The sequence below is a fragment of the Populus euphratica genome, unplaced genomic scaffold (assembly GCF_000495115.2).
Source record: "Populus euphratica unplaced genomic scaffold, PopEup_1.0 scaffold545.1, whole genome shotgun sequence".
In the NCBI taxonomy this organism is placed as follows: Eukaryota; Viridiplantae; Streptophyta; class Magnoliopsida; order Malpighiales; family Salicaceae; genus Populus; species Populus euphratica.
Window position 1 is genome coordinate 87,143 of NW_011500419.1, and position 23,946 is coordinate 111,088.

The 23,946-nt window shown below is 33.8% G+C and overlaps 3 protein-coding genes across 3 annotated transcripts; 2 read left to right on the top strand and 1 right to left on the bottom strand.

Annotated features, from left to right (window-relative positions):
• Positions 1-4,107: 4,107 nt before the first annotated feature.
• LOC105114558 (uncharacterized protein C57A7.06-like) lies at positions 4,108-9,705 on the top strand. The gene is made up of 11 exons (XM_011011135.1): positions 4,108-4,591; positions 4,882-5,065; positions 5,490-5,965; positions 6,453-6,671; positions 6,922-7,245; positions 7,468-7,815; positions 7,904-7,981; positions 8,072-8,164; positions 8,251-8,622; positions 8,992-9,123; positions 9,328-9,705. The coding sequence occupies exons 1-11, from the start codon at positions 4,268-4,270 to the stop codon at positions 9,475-9,477; spliced, it is 2,700 nt and encodes an 899-aa protein (XP_011009437.1). The 5' UTR covers positions 4,108-4,267; the 3' UTR covers positions 9,478-9,705.
• Positions 9,706-12,500: 2,795 nt separating this feature from the next.
• LOC105114560 (uncharacterized) lies at positions 12,501-16,767 on the bottom strand. Its single transcript, XM_011011136.1, has 7 exons — positions 16,379-16,767; positions 14,581-14,732; positions 14,376-14,496; positions 13,890-14,014; positions 13,620-13,748; positions 13,365-13,529; positions 12,501-12,962 (listed from the first exon to the last, which is right to left on the bottom strand). Exons 1-7 carry the CDS (start codon positions 16,563-16,565, stop codon positions 12,891-12,893), a joined length of 951 nt encoding a protein of 316 aa, XP_011009438.1. The 5' UTR covers positions 16,566-16,767; the 3' UTR covers positions 12,501-12,890.
• A 3,638-nt stretch (positions 16,768-20,405) lies between these two features.
• On the top strand, positions 20,406-23,201 carry LOC105114561 (blue-light photoreceptor PHR2-like). Its single transcript, XM_011011137.1, has 4 exons — positions 20,406-21,510; positions 22,081-22,301; positions 22,399-22,500; positions 22,769-23,201. Exons 1-4 carry the CDS (start codon positions 20,542-20,544, stop codon positions 22,848-22,850), a joined length of 1,374 nt encoding a protein of 457 aa, XP_011009439.1. The 5' UTR covers positions 20,406-20,541; the 3' UTR covers positions 22,851-23,201.
• Positions 23,202-23,946: the final 745 nt, after the last annotated feature.

A 23,946-nucleotide genomic window follows, 5' to 3' on the forward strand; every position in this document is an offset into this window, starting at 1 on the left:
TTTAACAATTAAGTTAACAAGTCTCTTAATTTTAGGGATTGACATAAATCCAAATATTGCTTCTAGTTTTAACAACTAAGTTAATGAGTCTCTTAATTTTAGAGATCGACATAAATCCAAATGTTGCTTTTAATTGAAAAAAGATATATAAAAAAACCATTGAGTTGCAAAACTCTTAATTCAAGGTTCAATGTTTGCTGAACAAAAATTGATCAATAATAAATGACTTACAAGTAAACTCATAAAAAATTTAAACAATTAATAGCACATATAAAATAGGTTAAAAAAAAACACATGATAAAGATAATTTTTTTCTGAAAAAATGTAATAAAGGTGATGTTTATTTTCCTTTAAACACAACGAACCCCTTTCTCATATTTTTAAAATTAGTGTATATTTTAGAATTTTTAATTTTCTTAAAAACTAGGTGACAACATTAATTTTTTTTATTTTTTCTTTAATTTTATAGTTCTTATATTCATGTCAGATAGCAACAACAAATGTGAATTGCTAAGAAATATTTTGTTTATAAATTAAATATCGACATTGCAAAAAAAAAATTTAGATCATAATTTTAAAATAATTATAAAAACAAGGACCAAATTTAACAAAAACAAAATACCTCTTTTTTTTTTAATTTTGGTGCATAAAACTTCACTTTGATCTCTTTAAGTATTATTTGATCCCTATTGTTTTATCATTTTACATCTCATCTCTAAACTTAATTTTTTCTTTCTTTCATGTTTTAGTCTTTAAACACTTAAGAAATGAGAGAAAAGTCAAAGAAAAAGGTTTAGAAGAGAGAAAGAGTTTGATTAGCCATATTTGGAACATAAAAAAAAAATTAATTTTAGTTTCAATAGGTTCATCTATTGCAAGAGGAGTTCAATAAAGGTAATGTTGCCACTTCAATCATTATGAAAAAATAAATCATGGTTTATTAAGTTTTTTTATTAATTAAAATTTTTATTTTGATTAAAGGTTTTTTTTTGTTAGGAATGAGTTTATTTAGGTTCATAAGACCTTATTTAGGTTCATAAAACCTTTATTAGGTATTTCAAGTAAAAAAAAGTTAAAAATGGGTTTTTAGGATCCGAAAACTCGAACCTTGATTTTTTTTATTATTAGAGATGAAAAACATTGTCTGAACTAATTGTCTTTTATAATAAATGATAAATAATTTGTTAAAAAAAGATAGAGCGGTAATAAAATAAAAGTGATTAGACTTTTCAGTTATCACATGTCAAAGCTATCAGGGCTAATAATGCTTAACCTTTCTTTTGCTTTTCATTACTACTTTTTGAAATTTAATTAACATTCTCTCTCTCTATTTTTTAAATAGTTTAGTTTAACTATTTTTTTAAATATATATTTTTGAATTATTTTTTGATTTCATAATACTTCGAAAAGATTATTGTAATTTATATCTAATTTTTTCTTATATTTTATATAAATAAGTTGTATTTTCACTATGCATTTATAAAAATAAAAAATATTTGTTCTTACTACCCTGAATTAATTGACAATAGAAAATAAATAAAAATATATAAAATAAAAAAGATAGTTGGGCTAAAATATTTACATGTATATTTTGATCTTTTGTTTCTAGTAAAAAGATCATTTTCCCGTTTTAGTATTTAATTAGCCTTTTATTAATTCATATATATATATATATATTCTTAATTTATTTTACTAAGAATAAACATATCTTTTTGTTTTTCTATTAAAAAAAAATCCATGATATTATATAATATGGATATCCTTTTCTCTTATATTAAAAATTAACCTGAAGTAACTATAATTAAAAGAACTTAGTTTTTACTATGGATGTGAATTACTATAGACTATGAGTATTTTTATCATGGATTATGCTATTTAAAAGTACTGTAAACTGAAAGTGATTTCATTAGAAATTGTATTGTTTGAAAGTACTGTAAACTGTAAGTGATTTCACTGTCTAGAATTGCTCTTTGCTAAAAGTACCGTGGATTAAAACAGTATAATGATAGAGCTACCTTTACCACAAAGAGTTGTAAAGACTATAGAGGAGATGGGGTTGTCTTTTTGATTAATAAAAAAATAGCTAGTTCAGATTTAGGTGGGACTGTAGGCTAGTTACAAACACCTGATGTTGGATTGCCGCATCCTAGGTATTAGAGTCAGACTATGCGCCTGGCTACAGCCCCAGGCTATAAACACCTGGTGTTGGGGCTGTGAAGCCCTCAGCACTAGTATCAGACCTACACACTTGACTGCAAACCCAGACAAGCAGGTTTGAAGACCCACTGTCTAGGGTATGTGATTAGTACTTAAAAGTGCATCCAGACAAGCAGGTTTGAAGACCCACTGCCTAGGGTATGCAGAACCAAGCGTCTAGGGTCAGTAAAACTGCGTGTGTTAAATCCTAAATCAAAACCCAATTTTCTTGGGTTCGGTGTCAGGACCTAAAGTTTTTAAATCTTAGGTTTCTAAATATAATTATTTGTATTCAAAATATTATTATTTTCATTATAATTAAAAGTATCATTATCAAAAATATTATTATTTATCTTATAAATATTATTTTTTTATAATTAATATTTCTAATATTAAAAATATTATTATTTGTATTATAAATATTATTATTTTTATTATAGTTAAAATAATTAATATAATACTTATTAAATTTGAAAAAAAAAATTATTAATATTTAAAAACAAAAATAGATTTCATTTGAAGGTTAAAATTAAAATTCATCATCATCATCGTCATTAATAAATTTGAAAAAATATTATTATTATTGAAGAAAAAATATAAATTTAATTTGAAAGGATTAAAAAATATAAGAACTTGGATCAAACGAGTTTAATAATATTATTAATATTATTATATTTAAAATAAATATTATTACTATAAAAAAAACATGGAATTGATTTGAAGGGAAAAATCAATAATAATAATAATAATTAATAGTTTTTATTATAATGAAAAGTATATAAAAATATTATTATTTACGTTATAAATATTATTATTTTTATTATAATTAATATTATTCATAAAATAATTAATAAATTTAAAAAAATTATTATCAATATTGGAAAACAACCATAAATTTGATTTAAATAGTAAAATAAAAATTATTGTTATTGTTGTTATTATCATTAATAAATTTGAAAAATATACTATTGATATCGAAGAAAAACCATACATTTGATTTGAAGGGACTAAAAATTATAAGAACTTAGGTCATCGAGATTAATATTATTATACTTATTAATATTATTAAATTTAAAATAAATATTATTTCTATAAAAAAATATATAATTGATTTGAAGAGTAAAATTAATTATTATTATTGTTGTTGTTGTTAACTTGGATCAAGCATTCTCTTCCAAACCTAAAAAACTTGGAGTTGGAAATAGATGCTTCACGTTGCTTACATGTGGCATGAGCACAAATTCAAATCCCTTAGGTCTTGTAATCCCACTTGACCCAAGATTATATATCTTTTATAAGGACCCAATTCTCATGAGTCCTGCGTTAAGATCCAAAAAAACCTTAGATCCTGCAGCCTTGTCTAACCCAAGACTATGAATCATGTGTTAGGATCTAATTCACTTCAATGTTTCGTTAAGATTTAATGTATTTACGTTCATCGTCCAGTGAAACTTGATGCTGAATGCATTTGCTTTAAGATTTGAAGTTAAATATAAGTAAATTAAGTTTCACATTATAACATAATTTTTTTATACCTATAACATAATTTAATTTTCTGGAATCTTATATTTTTATGATATTTTTTATAAAAATAAAAAATAAACTCATAACATGATCATCTAATTGGTTTTTATATGTAATTTAGCGCCATCCATATAAATAGTTTTATTTATTTCATGATTTTTACAACGTAAATAGCATGCTTTTCTTCAATGGAACAGAAGAAATACATTCTGATTTGAAAATTGATTGAACCTTTCTTAATTTTAATAATCATGATTAATTACAAGATGATTAGTTAAATGTTTGTGCCTTTACGGCACAATAAATGAATATACTCGACAATTCCTTCTCATGCCCAGGAGATAAACGACGTAGTTTATATAAAACCCTTAAGGCCAAAACCTTGGAGCCTCTGTCGCTTAAGAAACCTAACCTTCTTCCTCTACAAAACGGCGTCTCTTCATCCATTCCAATTCCCAACTAGGCAGGCGTGTATAACTTTGAGTGGAGATTTTACAAGCACCGCCGCTGTTACCCGAACTAATCTAGCATTTGGAAATACAAAGCCATGAAGATGATAGAGAAGAAGAGAAAATCGAGAGACGGTAAGAAACATGATAGACCACAGAAATTTACCAAAAAGTCCAAATTCAGCAAAAAATACGGCAAGATTGAGGACGAGAAAAGGCGGACCGGACCACGCTTACCTCAATCTCTTAGGAAAGAGCTCGATCGAATCAACCCTAATGACCAGTCCTGCAGTGAAGAAGATGAAGGTATTAACGGCGACTTTTATGAATACGAGGAAGGAGTGCCTGAAGAGGAATCAAAGAAGAACCGCCGCTTCGATTCCGTTGAGAATTACGAGTATAAGTTACCTGAGGATTTTAAGGTTTCAAGCTCTCTCTCCCTATATGTATATATTTATTCATAGCATAGCTTGTCTAAAAATTATTTTCTGTTAAATTAACAGCTAGTTCGACTGCTGGATTTTACTTTAGAAGAGTGGATTTCGTGTGTTATTAGATGTTGTTCTATTTCTTGATGGCATCGGGATTTGCTATACTGATTGACTGTGTTTTTTTTTTACACTCTACTCGTTTTGCTATAATGATGGCTTTTTTTATCTACCAACATTGGTTTTCTTAGATGGTATCTCAAATATTTTTTCAATTAATGTAGGATGAGAATGTTGAATCGGATGACGACGATTATGACTTTGATGGTGGCGAAAATAAGATTTCTGACCATAAGGGTAAAAAGGGAGACCTAGATCAACTTGGTGATGATGTTGAAGATGAAGATGATGAACGGCATCTGAGGATGTTGCAAGGAATCACTGGAATGCCAAGTCAGGCCTTTCAAGGTATCACTTCCATTTCTCAAGATTAGTAGGGTAAATGATATTCTTTTCATGTACAATGCATGCTTACTTGTTTACCAATGAAGTTAGAGTGCTTGAAGCTGAAGTTTGTGTAAGCATCTTCTACATCTAGACATGTTCAGAGATGCAGACATGAATAATGTATAGGGGATACCATTTGAGAGGAAAACATTCTTCTTGCTCATGTAATTATTCTTTGGGTTCCAGTTGTGTTTGAGTAGGTGTCTTGTTTTTACATCCATTTATGGATTCTTATTGTGTTGTATATTTGGAATATAAACTTAGTCAAGGTTAGAGCATTACTATTTTCACCACATATATTTGCCTTAATAAAATATCTGCTTGCTGCTTTTGTTGTTTTAGTAATTAGAGGTTTGTATGGCCCCGAATCTTATGTTGTTCCCAGGCAAGAAGAAAAACAAAGTTGTTGTATCCGAGGGATATCCAGAGTCTGAATATAATCCTACTCGTGATGTTCTGGATGGTGATGGCCGCATTGCTATTGAAGACCTTCTTGAAAGTATTCAAGGAAAACCTGGTTATAGAGAGCTTCGAAATATAACACGTCATGTGGAGAAAAAAGGAAAGCTTCTTCAAGCTCCACTTCCCAAGGAGGTTCGAGACAGGTTAGAAAGGAACGCCGCTTATGAACAATCAAAGAAAGATATTACAAGATGGGAGCCTTTGGTCAAGAGGAATAGGGAGGCACCTACCATTATTTTTGATAAAGATACAGATTTGGGGTTATCAACTGTAGGGGCAATAGCGTCCGAATTTGAGCCTAGAACTGAGTTTGAGAAGAAAATGTCTTCATTAGTTCATGATGACAAGGTTGCGACAGCTCATAAAGAAGATGGCTCAAAGCTTCTCGAATTAAATAAGGTATGGAGGCCATAAATATTCTTTGCTTGATTCAATTTAGTGTCTTAATATTTTCTATATGCAGTTCATCTATGCTCCTGTGTTCTCTCTGTTACCCATATTTTTGCAGTTTTCTTGCCATTTTTTGATTCACACGTTTCTGACTCATGTTGATCTTCTCTATGTCTTTAAAAGCAAACATCCAATACTTTAAACATGTTATTTATTTGGTTGAGTATTTTTCTCAATCAGCAAAGAGATTTTCAAGATAACAGTTGCATATGTGAACAGTAGGGGAAAAAAGAGGTGTTGCTCAGAGTAGGGGTTGGGGTGATCTGGACATTTTTTGTTTAATTTTTAGCTTTGAGAAATCGGTTGTCACAGTTTTTGTGCCTGGGTACCTGAAAATTGTTTGTCTCATCAGGCGTAATTGTATGCATATTGATGCATGATTTGCAGTTTTTCTTTATTTTATTGCAAAACTGATATTTTTCATGATGCTTGGAAGATATCCCTTGGAGATTACGTAAACAGTCGAAATCATATTGCAAAAATGCGGAGCCTTCTTTTCCGCCATGAGGTGAAGATGAAACGCGTCAAGAAGATAAAATCAAAAACATACCATCGGTTGTTGAAGAAAGAAAGATTGAAAGGATCTGTAGGAATGCCGATGGATGCAGAAGAAGCCAAAGAACTGGCAATGAAGCAAGAGTTCAAACGTGCAGAGGTGATTGACCATTTTCTATATATTTAATAAATGCATTCGGAAAATCAAACTGTTTATGTCCTTGAAACTCTTATCATGATTAATGAAACTATAAAATAATTTATAGTTAACATTGAAATAATTAAAAAACTATCCAAATTTTGATAGTTTTCAAAAAAATTCTGAAAAACAAATTCCTCATGTCCCTAAAATTTTAAAGATAATTAATGAAACTGAAATGCTCACTCTTATCCTTGCACATTTGATGCAGGAACGCATGACCTTAAGGCACAAAAACCAATCAAAATGGGCACAACGTATTGTTAAGCGTGGTTTGGATGCCCAAGATGAAGGTACTCGAGCTGCTATGGCTGAACAACTCCATCAGCATGCTCTTTTGACTAGGAAAATGAACTCTATGAAGGACAGTAGCAGCAGTGATGACAGCAGCGATGAAGAAGATAGCGAAAATGCAGGTGGTTCAGATGAGGACAAGGCACCTAAGTTGCTAGCACAAGCAAGAGAGAAGACAAGACGAGTATTAGAAAAAGATGATGAAGTGCCTGATTCGGGAGTCCTTTCTTTACCTTTCATGGTAATGTCTGCTTTTTATATGCTCCTCTTCTTTAAACTGATGTTTGCCTTCTTACTACCCCCTCCCCTCTTGCTCCTCTCTTCCCAGGGAGAAACTTTAACACCTTGCTTGAAAATGATACTCTTCCAGTCATTTGCTTCTTCCCTAAATTTTTCTATGGATCCTTTAAATAAATTTTCTATCTTTTCTCAGTATTTTTCTTTTTAATTTTCTTTGGTATAGAAAAGGGCATTGAAGAAAAAGAAGGAAGCAGCTGATGAAGAAGGTAGGCTTGCTATTCAAGAGTTTGAATCGTCATTGATGCAGCTGGAAGATGCAGATGAGGCAAAAATTACAAAAACAGGCAGTGTGAGTGGTCGAAGGGTGTTTGGTGCATCTAAAATGCAGGTTATAGAACCTAAAAATAAGATCAGATCAAGCACTTATTCCAGTGATAGTGAAGCTGAGTTGGAAGCTGAAGAAGACGTTGATGTTCGTTTAGGCAGAACAGATGATGTGCAAAATAGTATTGATGTCAATTCTGTTTTGCTTGATGTAGATGCCAACACTCCTCGGGATTCTGTTTTGAAGGTAATGGATTTTGGTTTCTTCCCAGCCTATACTGAAATTGTATCTCTTTTGCTGAGGCTGCAAACCTGAAAAACATAATTCTTTGCAGATTTCTGAACTTGTTAAAGACCTAGGTCCCAAGACAACATATGAAGTTTCTATGCTTCATTCAGACACATGGAAAAAGGTATTGTTTGCCTTCTTTTTTTAAACTTGTATCTGTTCTTCCATATGGATGGATTGGGTAACCTGAGAATAAACTGCACATAACTAGCAGATGAGCAGCAGTCGAAATGAAGTTGACACCAATGACAGAAGTTCTCTGAAAGTTGTTGAGCCTGTTACCCATAATCGAGATGTAGAATTAGAGGTATGACCTCATCTGCTGTACTCTTTTTTCTTCTTCTTATAATTGGCTGCTGCTTACAATTTTTACTCTTCTCTGGAACCCTGAAGGAAGTAGGGGAGGATAGTGATGCGGACAGTGAAGGACAGATGCTGGATGGGATTTTGTCTTCAGAGCACAAATCATCTTACAAGCTTCCTTCCCAAGCAGAGCTTATACGTGAAGCTTTTGCAGGGGATGATGTGCAAGAAGAATTTAGCAAAGATAAAGAGGAAATTGTGAACGAGGAAAATCCTGAACCTGAAAAACCTGTTCAACTTCCTGGCTGGGGCCAATGGACTCGTGTACAGAAAAAGAAAGGTTTGCCTTCATGGGTTTTGGAAGAGCATGAAAATGCAAAGAGAAAAAGGGATGAGGCTTTGAGGAAAAGGAAGGATGCACATCTTAAACATGTTATCATCTCAGAGAAGTTGGATAAAAAGGTTAGTGATGTTTGTTGTATGATTCACCAGGCATCTTTTTCTACTGTCTCCTGTTGAAAATCACATTGTAATAATGAATATAAAAACCAGTGTCCTTTAAGTTCTGGCTAAGAAGCTTTCAGTTGAAATAGAATATTATTTTGAGATTGTAAGATTGATTAAGTTGAAATGCTACTTGTTTAGGAAAAAAAAATCATCGTTTGTGAGATGCTGTGAAGATGAAAGACTGTTTTCCTGTTCTTGTATCAAAGTGATTGTTTGCTAGCTTGAGCTTGGGTTGCCCTTTTGTGTTGTTTACCTTGTAGGTCCAAAGATTTTGGTATTTGTTGTGGTAGTTAAATAATCTGTAACTCTGTTTGGATTTTGCAGGCAGAAAAATTGCTTACAGGAACACTGCCTTACCCCTTCACATCGAAGGAAGTTTTTGAGCAGAGCATCCGCATGCCTATTGGGCCTGAATTCAATCCTGCAACAGCTGTCAGAGCTCTTAATCGGCCTGAAGTGAGTGATTTTCTCACATTCACATTCCTATATTCTCCTGATTAACTTTGATTGTTCATTTTTGGATGTGGAAGGTCTTTGTATTATGAAAAATTTGACGGGTCTGGCTAAAATGCATTTATATATGTTATGCTTTCTCCATATCTCGTGGATGCTCGAGTATTTTGCCGCAACTATTCTCTAATCCGAAGGCATCCCATGCAGGTGGTGAAAAAACAAGGGCTGATTATTAAACCAGTCAGATATGAAGATGTGGATTCCCATGAAAGAGGGGACGAGCATAGAGAACGTGGACAGAAGCAAAGGATAAATCGGAGCCAAGGCAGAGTAAAGGCAGTAGTGGCAAAGTCATGATGAGGGGAAGAAGACTGACCGCATTTTCAGCTCACGATGCTTTCTATAGGCTAAGATTTTTGCGCTTCCTCCGTCCTGGATTTTGTGTAGAGTTCCTGTATTTGCCAATTTTTGGGATGCATGAAGTTTCGATATTTTTGAATTTGAGGCAGCTCGAGGTGGCCCTTTTTTGGGGCATTAAATTAAGAGATCAGGCAAGTCAGGTTTGACTTGGTAATGTTTGTGACATGAGCCCCGTAATCCGGCAGCGCGTCTATCAACCCTAATAATGCTCGTTGTTTAATATATATATATACAAGGCATATTTTTTTCGTTTATTAATAAAGAAAATAACTCCAGTATTACAAGAATACCTGCTACATCCAATGAAATCGCGTCATATACTAACCTATCTATGTTAATGGTAATGACTATAAAATTACCTCCTTACCAGACATTAAAAAAACAGAAAGGAAAGAAACGTCACACGAGCTGCTACTTTCACTCCTAGGCTACACTGGAGAGAACACCAAATCTCTATCGGCTTTCCCATCTCCGACGATCACCGCTCTTTCAACCTGTCTCCCTCATCCAACCTAGCGAGAGGTGGATGCCTTGTACACCTACATTGTTGGACTGCTCTTTCCTTTACCCTTGCTAATTCGGAAAGATAAAAATTGCAGGGAGAGAGGATAGTCAGTCTTGGGTTTTTACTATAGAAAGCTTGATCGACTTGCCACAAAGCTGTGTTGGATTAGGTCTGCAAATGCTAATAATGAATTGTCGAACAAGGAAGGAAAATTTATGTCGTGAAAGTTGAATAAACTTCGTGCTTTCTCGTTGTTTTTGGCTTACAGCCCTGCACATCTATCGGATGCAATTTTCTTGTGGGTTTTATCTACCAAAGTTGGTTATATGGCAACATCAATTTTCAGGCAGGAAGACCGGGATGTGGAACATGGCTCCTCTAATCTAGAAATGCCAGAAAAAATCAGCATGCTTGTCAGCTGATGATACATCTTCAACAGATTGGCACTTGGGATTTCATATTTTTATGGTATCTCTAAACTCTCTCTTCCTACGTTTATGTTCACCTCTCACAGAACAGTCAATGCTAAAACCATGCTTTTATTGCTTCTGTTCTATCCTATTTGCTTATTAATGAAAATGGTTGGATGATGATAGCAATACTGGCAATGATCAGTTAATGGCTTGATTTCTCTTTCTTGTCTTGCATTCTTCTTTTATCTTTGCATTCCGTCCTGCACTCCTTTTTGAATTTTAATCATTTTTAATCCAAGTTGAGCCTTTATGTGGAAAAATCGTTTTCTTCTCAGACCCACACATGAAACTTTGATGAACTAATTTTCGACTTTGATTCCCGAAGAACTTCTGCTTTTCCTGTTCACACTATGCTCTATTTTTAATTTGGCACCATTGCTTGGAATAAAAGAAAAAGAAAAGGCATGCATGCGTCGATAAGAAGGATTCGAGCTTTCTTCAAGCCACAACAAACAGATTTGTTCTAATCTACCCCTTTGGAATTCATTTTTCTGACACGTTTACTCTTTCAATGAATTTCTGCAGGATATACTTCCTAAGTACGTTCATATGCGTGGTGCTGAATCAATTCTTTTTGCTGGGAAAGCCATCAATCAGGGTTCTCTGGAATCCAAGCCCAGCATTTCAGTTTAAGGATCCTGTATGTAATTAGCGGATACCAGAAGTTTCTCAAAAAAAATCAAGGATCAACAGCACACATCCCCTATCAGAAAGAGTCTTCTGAAGATTCAAACTTGATTAGAGAAGTATTACTTCCACAGTCTGAGGCTGATAAGATTGAAAATATGGTACAAGGCGTAAAAGGTCCACTTCCTCAATTTGTATCATCATAGATTACATCCTGGGCCGCCCTTTTCTTGATAGATAACTATAGTTGGTGACATTAATAGCACTGTATTGTATTTAATTCATTTTGCCAAATTCTTTTATATATGTAGATAGAATAGACCTTTTCCACCTCGTTGAACTATAATCCATAGCAAGGTGTGTATACTGAGTTTCACAAAAGATGATTTGAATGTGCTGTTGACTCTATCCACATGCTATTTCCGCTAGTCATCTTTGGCAGGCAGGCATGCATGCAACCCTTCTGTTTTTTTTTTTTTTTTGGAAGTCTGTAAGAGCACCTGATCCACCTGTCTTCTCTTTACTTTTGAAGCTTGTGGCTATGCACACTGCCTTCAATGGCCATCTGAAGGCACTTCAAGAATATTTCCTTTAATCCTATTAGGTGGTGGTTCTTTGCCAACTGGGTTGATCTTTTTCTTGCTCCTTGCTAACTAACGAGTAACTATCCGTCGGAAGTGAGACAAATTAGCAGCCGGCTTTGTCCGAGATCTGGGTTTGTTTCCGTTCACATAGCTTCCTTACTCGCTTTTGGTGCTTGTGATAGATAGCTCCATCTCGTGCTCATGACCTTGCTCGTCAAGAATTCACTAAGCTGTATTAAGCTTGTACTTTGTAGAGATTGTCCCGTCCATAAATGTCATTGCCAAATTGAGGATTTGTTCGTAAGTGAATGGTTCGCGTCTGCTAAGTGAATTGTGCGGTTTGCAAGACACTGACATGACATATATATGATTGAATTACTTTTGAGGAGTGCTTGACAAATTCGAATACTTTAATGGGAACTTTCCCATCTAAATTGACCAACAAAAACCAATAAATCTTTGGATAAAATATGCTTTTCATATAATCTACAGAACATTCTAGTTTGACCCTCGAAGTCCAAGAATTTTCTATATTCAACCTCTAAATCTAAAAAAATATACCTGAATTTTTATTTAGATCACCGCAAAGTCTTGTGTATTAAAATCAAATGTATTAATTTATATAATTTTCTTGTGTCTGTTCTAAGAGTAATTTTAAATAACCTTGAAGGCATGCCTAATTTTTAATAATGCTCATGAATGAATTTTATTTTGCGCTGTAAATCATGCATGCATGCATACAGGGAAATGAGGGCATCATTTTACCAAAACTGAAATGACAACTGAAATTTATTGAGCTGTTCTTCATTCAATTACACCTAAGACTGCAATAACCAAACACCGGATGCGATCTTCTTCCCGAATCCCAGAAATCAGTGCTCTTTGCTTTTATTCAGTTGCAGGACTATGCAATGCAGCTTCTCCCTTTATCTCTCTCCATCCCAAAATGCTTTCATGTAGTTCGAATCCTCTCTATATACAAAAAGGGAGACGTGCCACTTGGACTGGAGGTCCAAAGAAACTTGGGAACACTTTATTACATAAACCTTCTATTTTGGGTTAACACGTTCTGAAGAACTGCTAAAAAGATAGTGAAGTAGAAGAGCCAAGAGAGAGAGAGAGAGGAAAGGATGTTAATGTAATGCAGTTCTTTGTTTAAATTTAGAGCTCCTCGAACCCTTCTTCATCCCCTTCCTCCTCAACCCTTTGCAATTCTCTCCTCCAAAATTCCATCTGACAGGAAAAAAAATGGCAAATACATCAGATAATGGCATCTGCAATCGTGAAGCTCCTGGCATTTATGATCTAGCCATCAATTTCCCATGATAAAGAATAACACTCATGGTCTGAGAAATATTTAAACAACTCCATGCAATAAGAAACTTTAACAACAGATTAAAGAACTACATATGAAATATTTGAGATCAAATAATTTGACAATTGCTAGCCCTCAAAATACCAAGTCACAGTTACACATGCTTAACATAGATATACCTAAAATTGCAAATAACGGTCATTCTTTGAGAATTTCACATCAACAGATAAAACATTAGGAGAAGACATTTTTTTTATAATTAACCCCCCTCCCTTATCAAGCAACCCACGAATCAAACAGTAAGTGCTTTATTTTCACACCTGATCATCTGAAAATTGCAATTGTTCTGCGACAAATAATATATTCTTGTATTCTCCTGGTGATACTTCCTTTCCTAAACTCTTAGCAACTTCATCATAGCCAATCATGTCCACTCGGAACCCATTGCTCATGAAGAGCCTGTTCATCCATTTCTCTGCACTGGGCTGTGCAAGAGGCCAGACAACAGGATAGGGCCTTGCTTATTGAGAGAAGGTAAAAGAAAGGAAAAGGCAGTTTTGAAGTCTGAATCTAACCTTGACGCCAATTTCAGTTTCTGCCAACCATGCAGGCAGTTCCCCCAAGAACAAGCATCCACTCATGGCCAAACTACTGGCAACCGACAAAATTTCTTTGAAATTTGCCAAAGTCATAACAGGCAGTCCCTGAAAACCCATAAAATAACAGTATTTCCCTCGTTAAGGAAACAAATTACATGCTATAACAACTTCCTCACAAAAAACAAAGCCAAATGGTTTTATGCAACATTGGAATCCTCATAAAAAAAAAATAGAAGCCTCAATCACCTGGACGACCCATATACTAGGCTGATTACCATTAAAGCCTTTAGCACGCAGACTGTGTTGTATATCAGAGGACTCCAAAGGAACATGCAGGAACAAGCAATTTCTTGGAATTTTGGCCCCAACACCTAGCATCTTCAAGAAGATAGTGTCAAGCATTTGTACTGCTTACCTAACTAATTCAAATTTATAAATCCATGTAGAAGAACCACATTTTTAATTTTGACGAGTATAGATTTGCAGATGGAGTTAATGTCAATACTACTTAAACTTCTTATGAAATCCTGAAACATGAAAACCTTTTCACCCAAATGATGTAACCTAATTGTAATATTTAGAATAATCAATTTATCTGTGGATCCACACTCAAAACACAGGCATGGTTAACATGTCAAATCTAATCATCCCTAGCAGCAACTATATGGTCGAGTGATGTATCAAGACCCTGGCATGGTTGTAAATTTATTGAATTAGTGATATACCAATCACCTTGAAGCTTTTCAGCTGACTTTTTAAATATCCTTTCTGAGGATATGTCAAATATTACAGTTGAAGTTGGCCAGTTAAGCCTATATGGCCGAGTGTCCATCCCGTCTGTTAACAAAACAACCTGCAGAGTACAGATGGAAAACAATAAATTACTTCAAAGTGGTGCAAAATGTTCAATGTAACCTGAATTTGGTAGGCAAAGTACCTGCTTGAGTCCATCGATATGGTTCACTGTACGAAGTAACTTATCATCAATGAATTTAGTCGCAAGGCAATACTGGTGTGAGCACTTCTTCAAATCCATCTGTACATCGGGATGAACAAAGCAACCAGCATATGGATCCACGAAAAGAGGCTCTGCAATGCAAGAGTTAATGCAAATTACATTCCAGCCAGCTAAAAGACAAACCTCGTACAGCATCAAAATGCCATGGGAAGATTGAAATGTTAACCTGGAAAAGCAACAAGAAGCTCGGTTTATATTCACTCATCTGGTGAGTGAATGGGACAACCTATGAAGATTAATTCTTTCAGAACAAAGAAAAAATGACAGTAAAGTTTTATCAGACAAAAACACATTTTGAAAGGTTTTAATGTAGCAACTATCAAACAATAAAATGGCAGGCCCAAGTAAGCTATTTTCAAGTGATCGATGTCCTAAAATCTAGTATGTCCAAGGAACAAGTTATTTAATGTTTGGATAGTGGTTAATCAAATATTCATATCATTATTTCCTTCTCCTTAGCCCAGTAAATATAAAATTGATGGTAGAAGTCCCAATACCTGCAAAACAATCTTTATCGGTGGGACTTAAAAGACTCTTCGATAATAAAGTCAGTAATTTTAAGTGGACCAAGCTCATACCCCAAGCTGAACCCAAGAGAGCCAAGCTCTTCTCTGTGCCCAAAGGAGTTCGGCGCTTCCCTTGGCACTTGGGCACTACCAAAGCAAGTGCTCAACTCCCTTGGACACGGCTAAGAAAAGAACCTAGCTCCCTTGGATTCAGCTAAGAGGAAGACTTCAGTCCCTATAGATACAACTAAGAGAAATAGCTCAGCCTCCATGGACTCAACTATATTTTTGTATCCTACTTGCACGACACCTCTAGGTGTATAAAAATGTTCTAAGGACTTGCCTTATTTATTATTTATTAATGCATATTTAACAGATATTTATTATCCTTCATTAAATGTTATCAAGACAAAATGACACTTCAACCCCTTATTTTTATAAAAGAATAAGACTCGTGTGTTATAAATATCCCATGAATCCTTCAAGGTTCAAATTTAATTTTTCTACTCTCCAAACTTCTATATTTGAGTCCTTAGAGCATTAATCATACAAAAATAAGAACAAATATTCTTATTCTCGGACTTTAAAGCTCTTTCTTTCATCTATTACCATTTTCATTTAAAGTTATTGATTTTATCTTTGGAGAATTTTTAAATCCTACCGATTGGGAGTATTTTGCAGGTCTAAAGAGAAGGAGATATTAATGTGAACATATGATTAACCACTATCCATACACCTCATTCCTTAGCATATTAAATTTTGGGACATCATCAGCCAGTAATGCTAATTTAACTATCCACATCAATGCTTAGCCGACAGACCAATACTCATGCCTCAAAGGCACGAATGTTTTCATGTTCTAAGGTTCAAGTTGCCACCCCACCCCTCAATCACAGCAAACAGCAAACCACTAATGTGTGCTGGCTTGGCAGAAAAGGAAAATAAATCATAATGCCAAAAACTGGGGATTAAAATACAGCTTGTAATTCTCCATGTAACAAAAAAGACAGGTACCCAAATCCTGCATTAGACCGGTATCAACATATAACATTGTATGCGTTATATAGTATTAGAAAAAAGACCTTATGAGCTTGTTTGCACAGATTTGACAACATGAAGCCAATATCTCAATTTCTTATCAAACTGTTCGACAAAATGGCCGACAGAAAAAGAGCTCGGCATCAGATAACTAATAAAGAGAAGAGGTTTGCCTGGTCGATGCATTTCCTGGAAACGAAGTGAAGCAGCACTAGTGGCGGCTTGGAGCAATGGGTCATTTTCAGCGTTGAGTTTGGCTCTCAACCAGCTATTTTTCTTTGATTTTGAAGCGTAGAACAGAGAAGGGCTCGCGATAGGAGTAGCCGCTGGTGAACGCACAAAGCCCAACAACCCTTCCATATGTAAGAGAATATTTATTTAGTAGTTTGATGCTCAAAGATTGGATTGCCCAGCAAAAATAAGAGGTTTCACAGTCTACCCTTCATTGCTCCCTGAATGTAAAGAAAGACAACGGGTTAAGGGTAGATTACGTGCCAAGAGCAAGCCAGATGACACGACCCATACAGAATTATTAGATGCCGCGGCGTTTGAGTTTCTAGTTTCTACTGAATATTTTTATTTTTAAAAAATTATTTTTAATATTAATATATATAAACATTTTCCCAAACAGTTTTTCAAATATTTTTAATTAAAAATATATTAAAATAATATTTTTTATTTTTTAAAAAAATATTTTTGATATTAAAAAAATAATGTATTAATATAAAATAATATTAATTTAAAATAAAAAAATTCATTTTTTTTTTTTTATAAAAAACTTTTATAACCTCGCCAAACGACAAACTTGCTACTTCAGGGGAAATGATTGAAAAGCATTCCAAATATCCCGGTTGTAATCCTCACAAGTGAGGCCAAACGGCAGCTATTACGATTTTATTTTTTATTTTTTTAAATTAGAACCTTTTAATTATTATTTTTTTGCAAGATAACACTTTAAAAAAAAAATTGATGAATGATTTGTATATATCTCGGTTGTAAAACATGAAATTGAAGTTTGTTCTTATTTGAAAAGTGATATTTCAAAAATGTTAAGAAATGAATTGCATAAATTATGATAAGTAGAGAAAAAATAAATGAATAAAGTTTTAATTATAATATTATTAGTATTATCCAAAATTCTTGATAAGATAAATAAAAAAATAAAAAAATTATTAATAATGAATAAAACATGTTACATTTACTGTTAAAAATAAATGAACTACCTATTATTTTTAGACAACAAGTATTATTCACTTTAGTCATTATTAGGATACTTTTTTGTGTTGAATTTTTTTTTTTGGAGATTTCAATGGTACAAATAATATTTTAATTGAAGTTTTTGACGTGTCTCATGAATTTTATTTTTATTTTTATTTTTTTTATTTTCTAGTTATAACATGTTTAGTTCATTTTATAAATTTTTTTTATAAAATATCATGTTTTTAAATAATAATAAGTATGAATGTTGCGTTTTCCAATTACGATATATAAAAATCATATTATTTTATTAAATTATTTTTTAAAAATTTATTAATTTACCTTTTTTTGAAAAAAATAGTGTGCTAATGAAAATTTTTCAGTTCCTCGTGTTAACTACTAATTATATGTGCCACTCCAAGTTACAAGAAAGAATTGTGAATGGAATATAAGCTGTTTAATTATTGCCAATCTTATGCAGAATTTGCAGGCAAATTCATATATATACCGAACATAGGTTGCCTTACTTGGTGAATTATTAAATAAATCTAAGTCTGGCATAATCATCAACATCAATGTATTGTGCAACAAATTTAGTTCAATGTTCTGTGATGGATTGACTACGTTTTCCAGAGAATGTGGTGAATTTAGGACATCGAAACCATGAGGAAACGGGTAAGCTTGGTTTGATCCATTCTAGATATGGCTTTTATTTATTGCTAACCATTGTTAAAAGGCAGATCTAGACTTAAGCTATGTTTGTTATTTACTAGTTTTTATATTCACTAGTTTTTATATGTAATAAACAAAAATATATTTTGTATTACGAGATCCATTAAAAATTAAATTTAAAATATAGTTTTTGTGGAGTATTTTTTATATGTTTTTTAACTGAGTTTCATAATACTTTACTTGTTTTTGAATTTTTAAAAAGTTTGAATTTTTTTATTTGCTTCAAATTAATATATTTTTGTGTTTTTAGATTATTTTGATGTGTTGATATCAAAAATAATTTTTAAAAAATAAAAAAAATATTATTTTGATACATTTTCAAATAAAAAAATACTTTAAAAAACAACCGTAAACTATATTTGTTATTCACTAATTTTTCTCATAATTAATTATATTTTTAAATTTTTTTTTTAAATTACAATCATAAAATAAAAGCTACATCAAAATAAGAAGACGCTATTTATTTTCCTACAGAAGCTGGTTCCTCAACCTATAAAGAATAAAAATCTTGTCAGCAGTTCCCATGTTGTTGAGTGAACCCTAGTGGTTCCTTGTTTTAGTTTGCAAATAACATAATTTCTTGATTAGGAATAAACTCATTGGATAGAGAGCAACCTAGTGATCATTCCTCGTTAATTTGCAGCTAAGGATTAGATTCTTGTGCATAGGGTAACCTGGTGGCAGAGCCACCATTCGGGGTTACAGGCGAGGTGTCATCATTGGTTTATTACTCAGAATAATTTTCTCATATGAACGATTGCCCCTCTCCTAGTTTCCATGAGACGTGCTCATCAGGTAGTGTATGGTCATCCCGACAAATGGATCTCTCTTGTAGAGATAAAAATGACATGTTCTATGCTGGGGTTGTGAAGGTATTTTCTAGATTTTGCATGAATCACCTGTTGTAAAAGTAAGTAACCATTCGTGATCAATGCAGGTATAGTGTTAAATTTATTTTTTAAAATTTATCAATTTAAATTTTATAAATTTTAAAGTCGTTAAAGATTTGTATCATTATTAAATTTAAGTTTCATGAAATTAATCGAAATACACGTAAACAACTCCAACACCTATATTAATCAAAATAATAATAATAATAATAATAATAATAATAACCATATATAATCTATATAGAGGTGATTATTTTCTATTTGATTTGATTTTTATAAAAAAAATAACTAAACAAAATTAAAAAAATAAAATTAAACCAAAACCGGTCCTAATTATTTTGGCTATGTTCTTTAGTTTTGTTTTGGTTTTTCTGGTTTGCGAACCAAAACCGGTTCTAATCATTTTGGCTATGTTTAGTTTTGTTTTGGTTTTTCTGGTTTGCTTCAATTTTTTTTTTGTTTTTGTTTGATTTTTTTAGTTTGAAGTTTATAAAATTAAAATCAAACTGAATCAGTTAATTTTTTTAAAATTTTAATAAGCTTAATTAACTTTTTTATAATTTAATTTTTATAATTATTTTTTATTTTCTTAATTTAACCAGTTTGATAATCTCGCCCACACCTGCTATAGAATCTAGTTAGAAATCACGTGATGGGTTGTTTGTATTTACCGCTTTACCGCTGCAAGCTCATGTAATTATAAATATGGTTATGTTTATCAATTTAAAAAGATTTTTCCCCCGTTGTTATTTGCTGCGGTTCTACAGGAAATAACGACGAAAGTTGTTTCAAGAACCAAACCCTCCACTGCGTCGACAAAAGACTCGTATAAGAGCCCAGTTCGTGAGGTTAATTTTGAAATAATATTGTTTCAACGTTTTTTTTTAAATGAAAATTATTGTTTTTATAAAAAAAAAAAAAAAAAATAAAATGAAAATTATTGTTTTTATATAAAAAAAAAAACATGCAGCCAGCCAGCCACGATGTTTCAAACAAAACCATTTTAGAGATATTTTTTTATTTTTAGATAATTATTTCGTATTTTAAGATTAAATATATTGAACTATATCTATTTTTTAATTTTTTAAGTTTTATTTTTATGTATTGTTAATAAATTTTTATTTATTTATTTGAATACACACTTCTGAATTTATTATATTTTTGATATTTTTTATTTAAAATTAATTTTTTTTTAAATTATAAAATTATATTTAAAAACCTATATATATATATATAATTTTTTAATAAAAAATAAAAATATCTAAATCGGCCCATCACAACATCATCAACAAACCAACCAAGAGCCTAATTACCAAAACACCCTTCGAGATCCAGATGGGAATCAAAATAATGGTGAAAATGTTAGGTGAGGAGTGAGGACAGAGGTGGAGGGAGGGAGGGGGGATGTATGGGCTCCTAGAAACAACCATACAATAATAGCGTTTTGAAACCAAACCATTTTGTAAGGTGACAAGAACACAAAGACCCAACAGCTTATCTTCTTTCTCCATACCACAATGGATCCCCATCTTCAAAACCTGGAAACCGCCACCGCAGAATCCACTTCAGAAGACCAAAACCACCAGCAGCAACTTGCCATTGTCTCTTCATCCCCTTTTGCCACTGCTTCTCTTTCTCTTTCTCTTCCCACAATCTTACCCACCCACTTTTTCACTCAACCCAAAATCTCTACTCTTTTCTCCTCTCCTCCAACCAAGGCTAAGATACCTACTCAAGCAACCTCTCTAACTCACCTCTCTCTCACTTCTTCCACTTCTTCTCCCAAACTCTCCTTCAAGTCTACCATCTCTGCCAACCCTCTCCATACCCCTCTCACTCTTGGGCCGCGCCGCCCCTCCGACCCCTCAAATGCTGCCGGAACTCGTCGAGCTTGCATCGTTTGGTTTCGCAACGACTTGCGTGTCCATGACAATGAGTGCCTCAACTCTGCCAACAATGACTCTATGTCTGTTTTGCCTGTTTATTGTTTTGACCCGAGAGACTATGGGAAATCTTCCTCTGGATTTGACAAGACTGGGCCTTATCGTGCCAATTTCTTGATTGAATCGGTCTCTGACCTCCGCAAGAACTTGCAGGCTAGAGGGTCTGATCTTGTGGTGAGAGTTGGGAAACCAGAGACTGTATTGGTTGAATTGGCTAAGGCTATTGGAGCTGATGCTGTGTATGCACATAGAGAGGTGTCTCATGATGAGGTTAAGGCGGAGGAGAAGATCGAAGAGCTCATGAAAGATGAGGGAGTTGAGGTTAAGTACTTTTGGGGAAGTACCTTGTATCATTTGGATGATTTGCCTTTCAAGTTGGAAGATATGCCATCGAATTATGGTGGGTTCAAGGAGAAAGTGCAGGGTTTGGAGATTAGGAAGACCACTGAGACTTTGGATCAATTAAAGGGTTTGCCTTCAAGAGGAGATGTGGAGCCTGGGGATATCCCAACTTTATTGGATTTGGGTCTCAACCCAGCTCAGGTTTAGTTAAAACTGTCCTTTTGCTATGCTTTTGTGTGCTTTGATTATGTTATATATGTTGTTATTGTTCACTTTTTTTTTTTTGTATGATCATTCAAATTTCTGTATTGAAAACTGTAGTTATGATGACTGGTTATTGGTAGGAAGGATGTGAATAGAAATCAGACTTTGACTAGATGGCTAGGATTTAACTTGAAATGAAAAGGTTTTATGTTTTAACAATATGATGTTCAATTATGACTGATGTGAGTGATGGATGGAAACAGCGTTTATTTAGTAGATCAATTTGGCCTTTTAATGCTATAATCATGCAATCTGAATTGTTGACATCAGGTACTTGTTGCATCGTTAGCCTGAATACTTGCCAATCCCAGGTTTTCATTTTTAAAAATGCTTAGACTGTGAAAGTGGCTGTCTGTTTGCATTGCTACCTTGTTTGATTACCATTCCTCATGTAAACTGCTCGTCTCGCATATTACAGAAACCATCTATCCAAAACATAATGCTTTGTGATCTTATTATCATTACTTTGGGTTGCACTCATGATGCTGTCCTTTAATAAAAATGCAGGATGGAAAGGCAGCTGCAAATGCTTCTATGGTGGGAGGCGAGACTGAAGCACTAAAGAGGCTCAACAAATTTGCAGCTGAGTGTCAAGCACAACCTCCCAAGGGTGGCAGCCATGAAAGCATATATGGTGCAAACTTCTCCTGCAAAATTTCTCCATGGCTCACAATGGGGTGCATCTCTGCCCGTTCCATGTTTGATGAGCTTAAAAAGACTGCTACAAGGTGTGCCCTAAAATTCTTTCTTAATTTCCTCTCCACTTGAATGTTGCAATATCATTTAGAAAGCATGCGCTCATGAATGATATTAATTTATTGATAGAACAATTTCCGCTGCCTCAAATCACAATAGTGGTGGTAGCAGTTCACCTGGAGCTGGAATGAACTGGTTGATGTTTGAGTTGATGTGGCGGGATTTCTTCAGGTAACTTGAAAGAACATACAAGTTGTATGCCTACATTTGTTATTCCATATTTTGTTGATTTCAATACTTTTTTTTTTTGGCATTTTATTGGCGTGAACATGGCATAAAAATGAGACAAATTATAGGGAAAGCAGGTTTTGCTTCAATTTCAGCGAGGTTGTCCTATTTTTGTTTCTGTTATGGTAGAGGTGTACAGGGCTCCATCAGAGCAAACCATTTTAATATCTTAAAAACTGCTATGATAACATATATTATTGTTCTTTTGCAGATTCATTACCAAGAAGTACAGTGCTCCAAGGAAACAGCTGGAAGCAACTCCAGCCACAGCTTGTACGGGTGCATTTGCTTAGGCAAGGCATTGTTTTGGTGGTGAAGAGAAATTTTCTCTGAAATGGGGTTTACTGATGAATTTTCCAAAATGGAGCTGCTAGGTGTTGTAGTAGGATATTGTTTGAAGATAGTTCAACTGTGGTTCTTGCTGCAATAAATTGGTTGATACTTGAATTGGGACTTCTGCCTTTTGAGAATTTATTATTCTTGCTCCCTTGTGAATAGCATGCCTCCTCGTTCTGCTCAGTTTGATAAATATGCTTCAAGTATTTGTATTTATTTGTTCTACCTTTCGTTTTGGATCAAATTTGACTTGCTAACTGGAATTATACACAAGTCAGGGAATCAATCCCCTAGCCAAGTCGGCGCAACTGTTTATAGATCATTTCATCATCAATTGCACAGTGCAGATCTTATGGTTTGTTAGATTTCAGCCCTAGAAAATCGTCAATATTGAGAGCTAGTTTTGCTACAACGCTTGGTAACACAGTCCTCTTCTGTTCCGAAGACTGCAGATGAATCGAGGAATCCCCACTTGCAGAAGTATCTTTTAACTTTAACGGCCATGCCGTTGAGCTCTTGTGATGAACAATGCATGGATTGATTTTATGTTCTTCCCATCCTACCTGGGTTAACTCAAATTTTGTGCTGTTCCTGTTCTCTGCTTGAGCTGGCCTCCAACTCTGTTGTCAAGTGATCCGTTTTTCTTTTTTAGCAAGATTCTTCTCTAGACAATGCACCTTTGTGTATCACTCTTCTCGCACGGTGCTTTAGGCTTCCAGGGGAAAAAAAAGATCAAACTTTGCCATTGTTAAAAGGAAAACATGATTGGTCCAATTGAGCAGCTTGTTAAATTCTTGCGCACACATGGCAAGTTACAATACATGCGCATTGTTCTCGGGGTTAATTCATGCTCTTGGGGTCCTGTGTTGTGTGCAAAATAAGCACAGCAGAGCAGGCCCATGTCCATGATACGAATCTGTATTACTGTATTGTAGTAGGAGGATGGTACAAAGGGAATCCTAGAAAACCTTAATTGGAGAGAGTTCAATTGATACAAGATACCTTTTCAATTATTGGGAAGCAACCCGGGGCGGGGGGGGGGGGGGGGGAAAA